The sequence below is a fragment of the Nycticebus coucang genome, chromosome 4, assembly GCF_027406575.1.
Source record: "Nycticebus coucang isolate mNycCou1 chromosome 4, mNycCou1.pri, whole genome shotgun sequence".
In the NCBI taxonomy this organism is placed as follows: Eukaryota; Metazoa; Chordata; class Mammalia; order Primates; family Lorisidae; genus Nycticebus; species Nycticebus coucang.
The window spans coordinates 99,585,413-99,601,921 of record NC_069783.1 but is presented as its reverse complement, the minus strand read 5'-3'; the positions used below and the strand labels follow the sequence as shown (position 1 = coordinate 99,601,921).

At 36.7% G+C, this 16,509-nt stretch overlaps 1 protein-coding gene across 1 annotated transcript in view; it reads right to left on the bottom strand.

Moving 5' to 3' along the window:
- Positions 1-16,509, bottom strand: part of MRPS9 (mitochondrial ribosomal protein S9) — a 74,477-nt gene that overhangs the window by 27,214 nt on the left and 30,754 nt on the right. Inside the window, exons 3-4 of the mRNA XM_053588557.1 lie at positions 7,957-8,019; positions 7,839-7,869 (exon numbers count right to left, since the gene is read on the bottom strand). Of these exons, the coding sequence (XP_053444532.1) occupies positions 7,839-7,869; positions 7,957-8,019 (94 nt within the window). The remainder of the gene's footprint in view (positions 1-7,838; positions 7,870-7,956; positions 8,020-16,509) is intronic.

Below are 16,509 nucleotides of genomic sequence, written 5' to 3'. Positions count from 1 at the left end.
AGCAGCTTTGAAGTACTGTCTTCCCTTAAAGGAACAGGGAATCGTTTTTCTTTTTTTTTTTTGTGGTTTTTGGCCGGGGCTGGGTTTGAACCCGCCACCTCTGGCATATGGGACCAGCGCCCTACTCCTTGAGCCACAGGCGCCGCCTAGGGAATCGTTTTTCTAACCATTCAGGTTTTCGCCTACGATCTTTGATCTGTAAGATGCATTATTTTCTATATTAATTTCATATATTTTGCAAGTTTAACTAGTAAGTATCTTAGTTTTTGTTGGTTTTGACAATGCCCCCCCAATTCAGTTATCTACAAAATTAACTTTACACAAGTAATATGTACTTCTTATAAAGGTTATATATTAGAATTCCTTTGTCCGAGGCAAGGTGAGAGTTTGTTCACTGTGTAGGTAAAGCATGGACTCTTGCTGTGTATTTACACATATACACCTGCATGAAATAGATTGGAGCCACACAGTATGCTTTGTGTGGCTCCAATCTGATGGGTAATAACAGTCTCTTATTGCTTTAGAGGATATTATTTCTGATCTGTATGTTTACTGGCCATTTTTAATTTCTTCTTCTATGAATTGCTTACTTTTCCTTTGCTCATTTCTCTATTTAGTTGGTTTTCTCTCTTATTTTGAACTCCTGACCTCAAGTGATCCTCCCATCTTGGCCTCCTAGAGTGCCAGGATTACAGGTATGAGCCACCATGTCCGGTTGTTTTCTTATTAATTTGTAAGTAATTTATTCTAGTTATCAGGTCTCTGTCTTGCTTTAAATTTTCTAGTGTCTCTTTTTCAAAAAGAAGTTTTTAGTTACAAAATAGACAATTTATCATCTTTGTCCTTTGCTTTATTTGTGTCTTAAGGGCATAATTTCAGTTATTTGAAAAATACTGAAAACTGTACATTTATTCTTCTATCAGCTACTTTATTTAATTCTGTTCTAGAGTTTGGATTTCTTAATTCCAAAAGCACCTACTATTTTTTTAAGTCTTAACTCTGGACACAATCTATTTTTACAACACTCTATTAAATAAATTAAGAAACAGGTGGTATACATGGTACTGGCACAAAAACAGAGTAGATGTCTGGAACAGAATAGAGAACCAAGACACGAACCCAGCTACTTACTGTTATTTGATCTTTGACAAGCCAGTTAAAAACATTCAGTGGGGAAAAGATTCCCTATTTAACAAATGGTGCTGGGTGAACTGGCTGGCAACCTGAAGAAGATTGAAACTGGACCCACACCTTTCACCATTAACTAAGATAGACTCTCACTGGATTAAAGATTTAAACTTAAGACATGAAACTATAAAAATACTTGAAGAGAGTGCAGGGAAAACTCTTGAAGAAATCGGTTGGGCGAGTATTTTATGAGGGGGACCCCCCAGGCAATTGAAGCAGCTTCAAAAATGCACTACTGGGACCTAATCAAACTAAAAAGCCTCTGCACAGCCAAGAACACAGTAAGTAAAGCAAGCAAACAGCCCTCAGAATGGGAGAAGATATTTGCAGGTTATGTCTCTGACAAACGTTTAATAACCAGAATCCACAGAGAACTCAAACGCATCAGCAAGAAAAAAACAAGGGATCCATTGCAGGCTGGGCAAGGAACTTGAAGAGAAACTTCTCTGAAGAAGACAGGCGCACGGCCTACAGACATATGAAAAAATGCTCATCATCTTTAATCATCAGAGAAATGCAAATCAAAACTACCTTGAGATACCATCTAACTCCAGTAAAATTAGCCCAAATCACAAAGTCCCAAGACCAAAGATGTTGGCATGGATGTGGAGAAAAGGGATCACTTCTACAATGCTGGTGGGAATGCAAATTAATACATTCCTTTTGGAAAGATGTTTGGAGAACACTTAGAGATCTAAAAATAGATCTGTCATTCAATCCTATAATTCCTCTACTAGGTATATACCCAGAAGACCAAAAGTCACATTATAACAAAGATATTTGTACCAGAATGTTTATTGCAGCCCAATTCATAATTGCTAAGTTATGGAAAAAGCCCAAGTGCCCATCGATCCACGAATGGATTAATAAATTGTGCTATATGTACAACATGGAATATTATGCAGCCTTAAAGAAAGATGGAGACTTTACCTCTTTCATATTTACATGGATGGAGCTGGAACATATTCTTCTTAGTAAAGCATCTCAAGAATGGAAGAAAAAGTATCCAATGCACTCAGCCCTACTATGAAACTAATTTATGGCTTTCACATGAAAGCTATAACCTAGTTACAACCTAAGAATAGGGGGAAAGGTGAGAGGGTGCGGAGGGAGGGTGATTGGCGGGATTACACCTGCGGTCCATCTTACAAGGGTACATGGGAAACTTAGTAAATGTAGAATATAAATGTCTTTTTTTTAATTATTATTTTTCTTGCAGTTTTTGGCCTGGGCTGGGTTTGAACCCGCCACCTCCGGCATATGGGACCAGCACCCTACTCCTTTGAGCCACAGGCGCCACCCAGAATATAAATGTCTTAACGCAATAACTAAGAAAATGCCAGGAAGGCTATGTTAACCAGTGTGATGAAAATGTGTCAAATGGTCTATAAAACCAGTGTATGGTGCCCCATGATCACATTAATGTACACAGCTATGATTTAATGAAAAAAAAAAAAAAGGAACAGGTGGTAGAGACACATATATATTTATGTACTTGTCTATATGTACATGCAGGTAAATATTTGTACTGTGGGAATGATGTTTGTAAAATAAATAGTTCTTGTCTGCCAAAATATACAAAAGTAGAGAAAGACTGCAATGCATTGATTATTTCGGAGACAGAGTCTCACTATGTTGCCCTCAGTAGAGTGCTGTAATGTCATAGCTCACAGCAACCTCAAACTCTTGCCTCAGCCACCCAAGTAGCGGGGGCTACAGGAGCCCACCACAATGCCCAGCTGTGCAATGCACTGATTAACAATAAGACAACGATGACACTCAATCACCCTTATGATCCACTCCACCCTGGTTTCTCCGTGTGTGGATCTGGCCACCATAATGTTATCAATTGGCAGGTGCTCATGTGGTCTCTGCATTAGCAGCATTTCACTCTTTACCTCTATTGTGGGATATTTTTATAAAAGGGTATCACTAAAAGAAAATTCAGAATAATTCAAATGTTTTGAATTCAGATACTCAAAAAACAATATTCCTCTGACATTCTAACATAGTTCAGTTTTCCATTTTCTAAGTGGGAAATCATATATCTATGAATAATAATCAATTTTCCTAACTTCTTTGGGGTTTTTATCCATACATTTTTATCCACATTTTAAAAAAGGTATGCTGGTTAAAACTTCCAAAACAACAATGCTGAATAACAGAAGTAAGTGAAGGCTTACCTGTCTTATTCCTGAACTTAGTGGAATCTAATAATATATTTCTAAGTTGACATTGATGTTTCTTGTGATAGTCCTTCTCTTAACTAAGAAAATTTCTTTTTATCTCTATATTAACTTTTTAACAATGACAAAAGAAGAGAATGCTTAATTTTATTAATTAACTTTATTATTTATCTATGGAATTATTTTGCCCTTAAATTCCCAAACTTTAACCCATCCTTACATTCCTGGGGGAGAAAAAAGGTTATCTGGTATATCCTCTTAATATAATGCTTTACTTGGTTTGCTAGCATCTTATTTAGTGAGAAAAGACTACAGGTTTCTTTTTTATGCAATTTGTGTCCAGATTGTGTGACCCTTCAGTGAATTTGGAAAACCTCCTTCTTTTTTCTCCTCTGTTTATAAGTTACCTGCTTTCCTTGGAGGTAAATGCTATAATACCCTGACGGTGGCTCTGGGGCCGTGCCTCTTTCACTAGACCTTTGATGACCTTTGACTTCCTCTCCAGGTTTTAGTTTAACTAGCAATCTCCTGATTCTAACAACTGTGGCAATGACAGTAGAGTCTAGTGGTCACATACATGTGCTCTAGATCACAGCCGGATGAGCCTCCCTGTGTTCTGGCTCAGCTCTTCCTGGCTGCATGTCCTTAGTAAGGTTAAGCTCACTGTGCTTTAATATCCACATCTGTAAAATGTAGAAAAGGTCTATTCAGCAAAAATGTTGTGAAGATTCTGAGTTAATACATGAGAAGCACTGAGAACACTGCCTGGCCTACTCTGTTCCAATAAATGCTAACTATTATAATTCAGGAGATTTTCCCAAATAATTAGAATAAAGTTACCTACGACAACCTTATGCTATAAAATTATCCTTTGAATGCTATTATTTAAAATTCTTAATACTGTCCTCTGTGTTTCCTTTTGTCCTTGCCCGGACTGGCCAGGAGCTGACTGATTTCACTGGCTTTTTCAAAGCACTGCTTGGTTTTGTTTACCATGCCTCCCTCTTTTAAATTTCTTCACTATGCTCATTAATTTAGTTTTTCTTTTTCTGGCTTCCTGAACTGGATACTTAGGTTATTTATTTTCAGTCTTCTTTAATTTCTAATAAATGTATGTTTCTCTTTGCATAATACAATGTCCATTCCACAGAATTTGACAGGAACTGCTCTCACTGTCACACATTTCTAAATAGTCTGTAATCTCAATTTTGATTTCCAACAGTGATATGGTTCTATTGATTTTAAGTCAGGAAAATCTAATTGGTATAATTTTTACTATTTGAAAGTCGTCAGATTTTCCCTATTACCTATTACATCATAATTATATTACTATTCCATAGGCAGCGGCTTAGAAAACATATTCTCTGTATTTGTACCTGTAGCTATAAAATTATACTGCGTTATTCAAATTCTTTATAGGCACAGTTAACAGCTTTTGTTTTAAACATTTTAATGCTAAATGATTGGTACAAAAAGGTTCATAACCATCAAATCCAATTAATGGAGATTAGGTTTTATCAATATAAATTAACATTTTGTCTCACGGAGCCATTCTCCACCCTCCTTGAATTCCATTTTATCTAATATCAGATGCTACTCCTTTCTCCCACCATCAACCCAGTATATAGCTTTGTTTTTCTGAATATTGTTTTCACTTGCTTTAAGCAGTACAGAGCAGGATTCTTCTGTTAACTCAATCTATAAGCTTTCATCTTTTAATGAGAAGTGGTCGTATATTACTACAAGTGTTATCATCTATCCAAATCTAAACTTCACTAATTTTTGTTTTAGTTTTTTATTTTTTGAGACTGGGTCTCTCTGTGTCACCTGACTACAGTACACTGATGTCACTGTAGCTCATTGCAAACTCAAACTCCTGGGCTTAAGTGATCCTCTGCCTCAGCCTCCTTAGCAGCTAGGATTACTGGTGCTCACCATCATATCCAGATAAATTTTTTAAAAAAGGTTTGTAGCGGGCAGCACCTGGGGCTCGAAGGAGTAGGGCGCCGGCCACATATACTGGAGGTGGCGGGTTCAAACCCAGCCCTGGCCAAAAACTGCAGGGAAAAAAAAAAAAAAAAAAGGTTTGTAGCAACAAGGTCTCACTATTGCCTAGGCTGGTCTTGAACTCCTGGGCTCAGGTAATCCTTCTGTGTTGCCTTTCAAAGTGCTAAGAATACAGGCATGAGCCATTGTGCCCAGCTTGATTTTTTTTTAAACACACAAAATGTCAGTTTGTCTTATATTTACAAAGTACAACAAAACTGAGAGGGAGGTAGCAGCAAAAAATATTTTACTAATTCTGAATTCAGGAGTACTGCTTATGTAGTTATATATAGTTAACTGCATATCTAACTGCATATAGTTGGCAGGATTTAAGATAATCCTACAAACGCTCGGATTTTCAGCATTTTGCAGGGATGTACAGAAATTTCAGTTGTTAGAGAAGTTGATATGATTAGAAAGACTAAACCAGTCTTAGATGGGAAGATGTATAAGAGATATAACTAGTAGACATATAAAGAATAAAGAAAGGGAGAGACTTACATGGGGAGGCTGACAGAAAGAAGTGAGTAAAAATCAAGAAAAGGAATCACTGTCATTACAAATACAGAAAAGCCACTAGGTATAAGTTACTGTGTCTTGCGCATAGCTTACTTTTATAACCCTGCACTGTATCTTAAAATTGACACGTACTTCTAATGCGGCTTTCATTTACAACCTCCCCAAAAGCTATTATTAAATTGATGCCATATTTTATAATCAACTATGTCCAAGAATTGAGAAAATATGAAACACAGAAAATATTTACAAAAAGATTCAAAACATTTATAACATTAAAATGAAAGTTATCATTTCAAAGAATGAAGTGGAGCAGCAGAATATTAGAATATGATGCTTTGAACAGGGGAAGCATTAGCAGAGATATTACAGCAAAACAAGTTAAGTTTTCTATGAAAATATCTGCTGTTACAATCTCTATCTCATTAACCCTAAAACATACTAATCATGCTACCTGCATACTGATCATGCTACCTGCATACCTCCAAACCTATTTATTACTAATGATCAATTGCATTTACTCCCAAACATATTAACATTCATTACAGTTTACTTATTATTTCTATAATTACATAATAGATAAAATATTAATGTGAGTCAAAGAGAAAAGATAGTTGCTATGTCTATAAAAATTAAGTTGAATCTAAGACTCAATGCCAACTTGCTCAAAAAAGGTTGTGTTCAACTTCAGTGTGGTTGAGGGAAAAATTCATGGAAATATAAAATCATTCTGTGCCCAGATTTCTTAGGAAACTTCTTTAAGTTCTTTGCTCCACTGTAAGGAAACCAAAACTGAAAAACTTTGATGACACATCAGTGACAGGATTATACAAAAGAAACAGGAAGGAACAGGCACATATTCCTCTCCACCCTCCCTGCAGAAAGTCCTCTTTTGGGTTATAGTGAAAGTGTGATGAATAAATGTAAGTTTATATCTTAAGTGCTTTTAAATTAACAATGTCTGGCTTTAATACTTTTTATTTATTTTTATTTTTTATTTATTTATTTAATTAATTATTATTATTATTTTTTTTTTTGGTAGAGACAGAGGTAGAGTGCCTTGGTGTCACACAGCTCACAGAAACCTCCAACTCCTGGGCTTAGGCAATTCTCTTGCCTCAGCCTCCCGAGTAGCTGGGACTACAGGCACCCACCACAATGCCCGGCTATTTTTTGGTTGCAGTTCAGCCGGGGCCGGGTTTGAACCTGCCACCCTCGGTATATGGGGCCAGCACCTTACCGATGGAGCCACAGGCGCCACCCGCTTTAATGCTTTTTAAATTAACTGATATCTACTACTAGTCCACATTGGAAGCTTCAAATGTATGGTAAATATATTATTCAACTGGGGGACAAATTTAAAGCTTATTTATATTTTCTTCAAGATTTGTTTTTACACATTTAAAAGATAAAGTCTTAAAAGAAGCCAGAGAAAACAGGAGACTTAATTAGAATGAGGGCCAACTGATCATCAGAAACAATGCAAGATAAGACAATGGAATTACATCATTAAAGCTCTGAAAGAACAAATAGAAAATCTACAGGCAATGAAAATAGGCTTCCAAAATAAAACGAAATTAAAAATTTCCACATAAACAGAGTTGAATTAGTTACTAGTATATCTGCACCAAACTCTTCCTTTTAAAAAGGCATACTGGAATCCTAAATAACTAGTGATATCAGCATACACATAAACTCTATGCTGATCTAACTTTAGTATCATTTAATTAAAAACAAGTACTTTGCAACCCCCAATTATTGATTATTGAAATAATATTTTTCACCTACTGCACAACTACCATAAACAGGAGAGTAACAACGGTATATGAGCAATGCTGATACATTATAACCTACCATGGTAGTGAAGAAAAAATTGTTTATTTAATTCTTGAGTAAACTTACCTCTTTGTTTTGGAAAAATCTGTTCAGGATGCTGCAAAATAAATTTAAAAGTATATTATATAATTACTATAACATAAAACTATGTGAAATTTAAAAAAATAGTAATTAAGAAAACTACCTTCATCACTGGCCTGGCTCGCTTCTCAAACAAACCACTTGGAAAAAGGTAAGCAATAGCTCTCTGAAAATACACACAAAGGTTAATTAGCAACTGTTACAAAAACAAGTTAAAGTTATAGTTATGGAATGGTTACTATGTGCCACACATTAGAGTTTCATCTGCATTATCTCACTTCATAATCTTTAAAATGGGATAACAAAATTGCTATACACACCCCCCAAAAGAAAAAAAATGGTAACTAATAAACTAATTCTTGACAATTTTCAAGTGCTGGCTTTAAATGTTTCATTTCTTGAATGTGATACCACAAATAATCTATTTTAAAAGGAAAACAAGAGGTGCTCCTATACCACTTCCATGGTAATGTGCTCATGAAAATCATTCCAACTCCCAGTTGGTCATGTAAATATCAAAGAGCAGGCTGAAAAGAGCACCCTTTAAGTTCTGAAAAAACTGAAAAGAGCAGGCTCTAAGTTTCACCCACTATGACACCCCTGATGTTTTTAGATGCTCTTTCAACTTTTCCCAGAGTTTTTAAACTACAGTCTTTTCAAACAAGTTCCAAGTGTCTGTTTTCCAGTAGGGATGCTATGGGCATCTGGGCATGCCAGCCCTGGCATGGGCACCCTTCCTCCATGTGAGCCATGAAACATTCCTCCCAGGAACACTGCAGTGCTTAGGACAAATCTCACACTCACACCTTCCAAATAACTCCACCTCCCAAGGGCAGCACTGGCTCCCGCGTGAGGGTAATTGCTTAAGCCTTCACAGGGCCTTCTCTAGCATCCTACCCACAAAGGAGAACAGCAAGGCAATGTGCACCGTCCTTCCTGCTGAACAGTGTCAGGTGAAAAGTCCACGGCCTGGGATCTGGTGGAGCATTTAAACACTGCTCTTTAGAGAGCCTGTTCTCAGGATGGGCCTTCTTTGCCCATCCACACAGTAAGTGTGATGGATCAGATTCAGCTCCTGAAAGGAGGGGCCTATAATTTTGGAGCATAAATTCAATTATATTAGGGAGCCTAATTGCGTCTACAGATCAAGTTTTATTCTTTCATTCAGCCTTTCCACAATAAAACTTGACACTTAGATCAAACATCAGCATGCTCAGCCAACAAACTTTCTCTTAAACCAGGCCTTCCCTACTTCCTTCACTGCAGGAGAAAAGGTACGCTTCTTAATAAGTGATACTGAGACAACTGACTGCCATTTCATCAGAGATATAAAACTGGATTCAAACCTCACACCACATAGCAGAGAATACTCCAATTAAGTCAGAGAGCTAAACATTCAGAATAAAACCAAACAAGGACTATCATACAACATGGGTGAATTCCTTTATATAACTAAGATATGAGAAAGTATTTCTTAACTATAACTCAAAACTCAGAAGCAATTAAAAAAAAAAAGACTGAACAATTAAACTATATAAAAAAAACAGAAAGAAAAATAAGGCTCACATGTACTCACAATGAGAGAAGTGCAACTTAAAACTAGTTGAGAATACTTCTTATCTAACAAGACTAGCAGAAGTTCAAAAGCTTGACAGCACACTGTTGGTGAGGCTATAAAGAAACACTCTGCCACATTGCTGGTGGGAGTGCCAAATGCTACAACCTCTTCAGTGGGAAGCTTGGCAGTCTCTAACAAAACTACGTATACTTTTCCCCTAGCAATTGGATGTCTATGAATTTACCCAGAAGATACGCCCCCACAGATACCAAACAACATAAGCAGAGTCTATTCATTGAATTATAAGAACGAAATATCAGAAACAACCAAATCTCCACACGTAAGAGTGTGGCTGAGTAAATGACGGCACGGCAGTGCAATCAAATACTACATAGCTGCAGAACAGAGACAAGCTGTATGCGAGAGAAATGGACCTTGAATGCTGCTTTGGTGTCAGAAAGAGACTTGAAACAGAATGTACATCTAGGTAGAGGGACAAAATACACATCAGCTGCTTTTTGTGAACACAAACATAAGGATAAAGCAGAAACTAATAAAAATCATTATCTCTTAAGGGCTAGACAGGAGCAGAGTGAGGGACACAGGGATGAGGGCAAACTCCTCTGGGCATATGGCTAAGCTTTGAAGCATGAAACTGTTTTTACATCCTAAACAAAATTTTCAAAAGAAACTCAAAATACAAACAGAAACAAATAAATCTAATTTCTGAAACCAAAATAAAATAAAATGGTAATGAAATCTTCAACTTTACTTGGTAGGCTAATAGCCTTAATGCTGATATTATAATTCTGACATATTTTGTGAATAATGTAGCCTACTGCAAATAAGTAAATGCATTAATTTCATAGGGACCAGAATTTTATTGTAGAAGAGATACAAATATAAGGGAAGAAAAGGGAAAACCCTATAATGTTAAATAATATAAATTCATAATCTTTAAAAAATATTATCTCCTAGTTCGGTCCCTGAAAAAGCATAAATGCAGGGAACCCCAGGAGCAATGGGTGTGCCAATTGGTTTCTAGATACAGTTTCCCAGTATAAGGAACCAAACACCAGGGAGAATTGGCTGACTCTGGGCCAACGGCAGAGAAAGTACAAAATGAGCCTGAGCATCTTCCTGTGCCAGAAATCCAGGAAGTGCTCAAAAGGATGCAGAAGCCAACATTAAGTGGCTCCCGCTGGCCAAATGTGGGACAATTTGAGCACCAAAAAGAACAATGACACACTCATTGTGGGTCACAGATACGTTTAAGTGTATGTGTGGGAGGCTTGTGTGTGCACATGCACACACATTCTCAAGGGGAAGGGCAAGGAGAAAGAGAAAGCTTTATGCTTTCATATCAGCTGTAAAAGTAGAAGGAATGACAGAAGTAGATAATTACTGGTTTATAACTTCTAAGTTAATCATTAATTTCAGGCCAGGATCATGAACGGATGCTAAAATTACTGGCTGAAAGGTTACTGGAAAACAGAGAATTCACATGGACTCAAAACATTCCTTACTAGTTACTAGTTACAAAGAGAAAAAGCGACTTTTGTAATAAAGAGGTCTAGTGGTTACTTAGTTCTGTCCCCTGAAATAATATCTTAATCAAAGAAGGCATCAGTCACATCATCACCAACTGTGGGACAAACTGACATCTTAATCAGCGCCTCCTAGAGGATGCAATGAGAAGCACACATATCACTTTAGTATCTTTCCTACCTAACCTTCCTAAACCTGACCACGAAGAAGCAATCAGAAAGGCAGAATGTGGGACAATCATGCAAGACAAGCAGCCTTGATTCTACAAAACAACTAGTTAGCCATAAAGACAATGGGGGAAAACTGAGGAAGTTTAAAAATAGTTTATATAACACATGGCATTACAGAATTATTATAATTGTTATCAGATATGAAAATGATATTGTGGGAGATAATGGTATGAAGATAACGGTATGTATTCAGGGATTAACTTAAGTACATGCTATTTAGGGGTTAAGTTTACGGCATCTGGAATTTTCAATGGATCAATAAGAATTGTTTTATACATGTAGAAAGACAAAATTGGTAAAATATTACAGATTGGCAAATTAAAAAAAAAGATTGGCAAATCTATGTGAAATGTGTGTAGTTATATTCACGAATAGTCCAATTTTCTGGAAATTTGAAAAGCTTCAAAATATAAAGGTAGGGAAAAAATTAGAATTTTAAAAATAATGAATAAGATCTTCCCAAACCTAGCCTGTCTCAGCATGGCCTCAGTAGCCTGCAGTACCTGTGGGTCACCTTGACTGCAGGCCCCCTTCTCAGTCATGAAGGACAGCCTAAGGCTGGCCATCCTTTAGCAAAGGAGCTACTGAATACAAGGTCTGGTACAGAACATTAGATCACATGGAAGACGGAGCAAAACCCCTCAACTTTGGGCAAACTCCCATGATCACAAAGGAGACAATCCAAATGATTCTCAAATGAGTGTTAGGCCGTCACTGGCATAATTTTCAAATAAGAAAATTATTGTTAACTTAGGCGACCACTGAATAGAATCCTATAGGGAAGTAACAGTTTGAAGAATTCCATCCTATAGTTGGATTTCTCACAAATCTAGGACTTAGAAAAGTCATAAAGAAGTTAGTTGGCAGAACCTGAAAATAAAGCATCGACTACCGAGGATGTCTAGGACTTACAAATAATCTCTGCTTTAAAAAAATGAAAATAAGCAAAAAGAATTTGCTGGAAGTCTTCTGAAATTCAACTGAGTCAGGAAATGTGGCTTTCCCTTTAAGAAAAATCTCATCTAAAAGTAAATTAACACACATTTATTAATTTATAATCCCTCCCTACATTAGGTATCATAGTATTGGGTTTTGTACCAAATACAATGAAAAAGATCCACGAAACAAATGTCAGATAAAAAGCAATCTGGCAAATTCGGTAAAAACAATGAAAAACAAAAGATGGAAGAGAAAGGAACAAAAGAGGTAACAGTAAATAAAAGAAGCCAGTTGTTTTTAGACCAAATAACAAAACATACAAAACAGAAAAAGCTACCTTCCCAGCATGCTGTCTGCCATCTGTTTAGTATGCATGGAACAGTACGAACATGACCTAACCTATTACTTCCATTTATCTCCTATGGGCATTTTACACAGATTCTGAAGCAAACAAAGGACTACCTGGCTTTTCTGAAAAAAATAATTTTGTTGCTTTCTGTGTCTGTTTAACTCCCAGTTAACAAGCAGTTGTTAAAATGCAAGTCGATGAACGCCCTTTTGAGATGAATAGTGAATATTTATAAGAACAAGGGAATTCTGAGTGTGAGTACTGAGTTAAACAGCCTATAGATGTGTTTTGGGCAGAGCATTACATGCCATACAAGAGGAATACTTTCACTTTTACTACACTGCAGAATTCTGAAGAAAGGGGAGATAAACATGAAAATAGGATAAAGGTGTAAATAAGATTATTATTTAATCTTTATCGTGTCTTAACTATAATCACAATAATATGTTTCAAATCACTCCCAGTGATTCTGATTTATAAGGACATCAACTGTACCTGGTTGTTGTGAGGAGTGAAAAAGATTCATAAAAGTACAGTACAAAGCAGGCAGGCAGCAAATGTTAATTAACTATATAAAAATTTTCAGTTTTGTAAAGCACATTATTTTACATATTATTTTGTTTTAAGCTTTATAAAAGTTACGAATTTATCCCCTCTATTTTACAGACAAAGAAACAACACTTAAGTAGCCAGCTCAAGATCACACTGAAATAAATGACAAAGCCAGAACTTGAACCTTACGGAATTTAATTTTGTATTGTGCTCTTCTTTGTCTATGAGAGAACCAATTTAGTTCTCTCAGCTAACAGATTTACTTCTTCACTGACATCAAGGACATCCAGTTATTCAGTAGTAAAATTAGGAGAAAAAGCCAAAGGCACTTCATTTACTTTAATGAATTTTATTAAATAAATATTTATCCCTCCTGAGTTCTAGGCACTCTGCTAATTTAGAAAAGATGAGTAAGATTTGGCTTCTGACCTCATTCCGTCAGTGGAGGCAGATGCATATGTAATCGTAACACAAGGGCTACCATAAAATCATATATAAAATAATATGGCACAATAAAACAACATACACAGGACCTACAACAGAACTACATACAAGTTACATGAAGGGTATGAAGGAGGGTGGCCAGCTACCTTTCTCAGGGTTACTTCTCATCTGTCTTTTCTTACCACTCATTTCTTCCTTTCTAAACAAGTACCTTTACAGATTGTTTTGTCTGCCTGAATTCTGCTGCTGTGCTTCTCTACTCAACACCTGTTTGCCTTTCATGACCTAGATCAAAGGCAGCCTTGCCTGGGAAGCCCTCCCACTCCTCTGGGCTCTCAGCTGCTCATCTTCGTTTATACCCTATAGCAGTGATCTCCAAACAGGAGAACAATCCTCTTCCAAGGTCCACCCCATCTGACCGTTCCATTCTCTCCCAATCCTCATCAATGCCTTCAACTTACGCATCACCCACAGCAATCACAAAGGGCTGATGCTCACCTTTACTCCGTTAAATACCGACTCTTGCATGTTTGTGAGCAACCTCAAGGACCACAAGCCATCTAAACAAGATTGTGTGAGACTCCTGGCATGGTTCAGGCCAATGAATAACTTTCAATTCCCCTTCCTGTCTTTAGAAGCATTTGCCCACTCACTCAAGTACCCTCTTCTTCCTTCCATAATTCTGGTCCTGTAATTGCTTTGTCAGGGGTCACTCATGTCTCCTTTCAAATGCTATGACCTACTTTCAGGTCTCATCCATATGAGGTTGCTGTCTCCCTACTCCCTGGCAGCTACGTCCCCCTCTTACCTCTCTGCAAAGCCCTTCTTGGTCTCTTCTAAACACACCTCTGCTCCTCCTGTAAATGCTGTTCCGTCAAGAGTTCCGTCTTTGAACCTCTTTTTCTCAAATTTATGTAGAGAGACACCAAAGCTATTTCTGCAGCTCCAAACTATTTGTCAAATGCCTTTAGGATTTTTCTGTTTAAGTATCCAAATAGCACATCCAAAGCTGTTCTTGAAATAACTTATTTTGCTTTCTTCCAGTTCTTCTTTCTCCAATGCTACCAAATCTTTCATTCTACCATGGTCATATCTACTGGTGTGTTTTTGAAGGCAAAGAACTATGTCTTAGTCATTAATTTCTCACTATGAAACTAGAACACAGCAGATACTCAAAGGATAAATCAACAACCAAAAGGATTTCAGAGCCTTTGAGTAACCCAACTATAAAAGACATTTTGTAGACAACTAGGGAAAGGTAAATATAAAACTCATGTATAAACATTCCTACTCCTGCTATAGACCAGACTCAAATTAATTTTGTTAGATGTGATAATCATATTGTGGTTATATAGGAAAATATTCTAATTTTTTGAAGAGGTATATACTCAAGTATTTAGGGGTAAAGTATGATGTTTGTAACTCACTTTGTATTTTACTGTAAAATAAAATGGGTTAGCCAGAAATCATCCAGTTGAAACAAATATAGCAAAATGTTAAAAGTTAATTTAGCACTTGAGTATGCATTGTACAATTTCTCTTTTTCTGTATGGGTATGCATTGTATAATTTATCTTTTTCTGTATGCCTGAAAATTTTCAGTATTTACTGTTATTGTTAACTAGAATGTTCCATCATTCCATCTAATAGGCATACATAAATGTTTTTTATATTATTTTATCGTATATGTATACCGTGTATATTATTTTATTGTGCCATATTATTTTATGTATGATATTATGGTAGTCCTTGAGAAGATTATGTATGCGTCTGCCTCCACTGATAGAATGTATTCGTATATACACAAGTCATATGAATCTTTTGCCGTTTTATAATTTGCAGTTTTAAACAAACCTTTGGGTTTTTGTTTGTTTGTGGAGAGAGGGTATCACTGTGTTGCCCAGGTTGGGGTGCAGTGGCTGTTGACAGGTGCGATCACAGTGCACTACAGCCTCAAATTCCTGGGCTCCTGCTCTCTCCAGCCTCAGCCTCCCAAGTACTGAGACAATAGGCATGTGCTACTGTGCCCACTCCCTTTGCTGTTTTACTCCAATAAAAACAACCATTCCCTACATTTCTCAAGTGCTATTTACTCTTTTGTAATATTTTTTAACTCTTTCAAAACCAAGTCTTCAAGTATTTTAGATTGTTTCAGTGAAAGACAATATAAAAACAAAACTGCAGATGAATATTACCTATACTTCTAAGTATTCTCTTTGAAATAACACAAAGCAAAACCCCCAAATTTTTATTGGGAAAAAAATGAAGGAGCAATTCTCTAAATCAACATGCACAGCAGAACTTCGTCTGATGACAAAAATATTCTACAACCTGTGTTGTCCAATGTTACAGTCAAGTAGCTCATGTGGCTACTATGTGCTTGACATGCAGTTAGTGGGACTGAGAAAGTAAATTTTATTTATGATTAATTTTAATTAAAACAATCACAGATGGCGGTGTCTGTGGTTCAAAGGAGTAGGGCACCAGCCCCCTATGGTAGAGGTGGTGAGTTCAAACCCAGCCCTGGCCAAAAAAAAAAAAAAAAAATTCACAGATAGTTAGCAGTAGCCATGCAGCTCTAGGCTATTGTTAAGTGAAGCTCTCATACAGGACAGTGCTGTACTGACGTTACCCAGGTGCATTTCAGCAAGGTATTTAAACTTCATTAAATGGTTACGAAGTTAAAGTCCATATTTTAATTTTATGGATCTAAATTAACGAACTAATATCCACTGTTACAAGAGAGTATTAACAGAGCAGTGTCTGAATAGAGGGTTTCTACTCGTAGCCAGTCACAGTGCCCATTCATTCTGAGTGTCTCTGTCGCGCGGCAGCATGTTCATGCTGCTGCTCTATGACTTAACTTTTTCAAGGCTTCACTGGTAACTCAGTATCACAACAATCATCTGTAAGGACATCTCTCTTGGTATGCAGAGGTCCTCTACTAATCAGAACAGCCAGACTTTGTATAAGGCAAGAGAACTTGGTCTTCACACCCCATTTTGGCATGGATTTCATAGCTGAGGAATATATATAC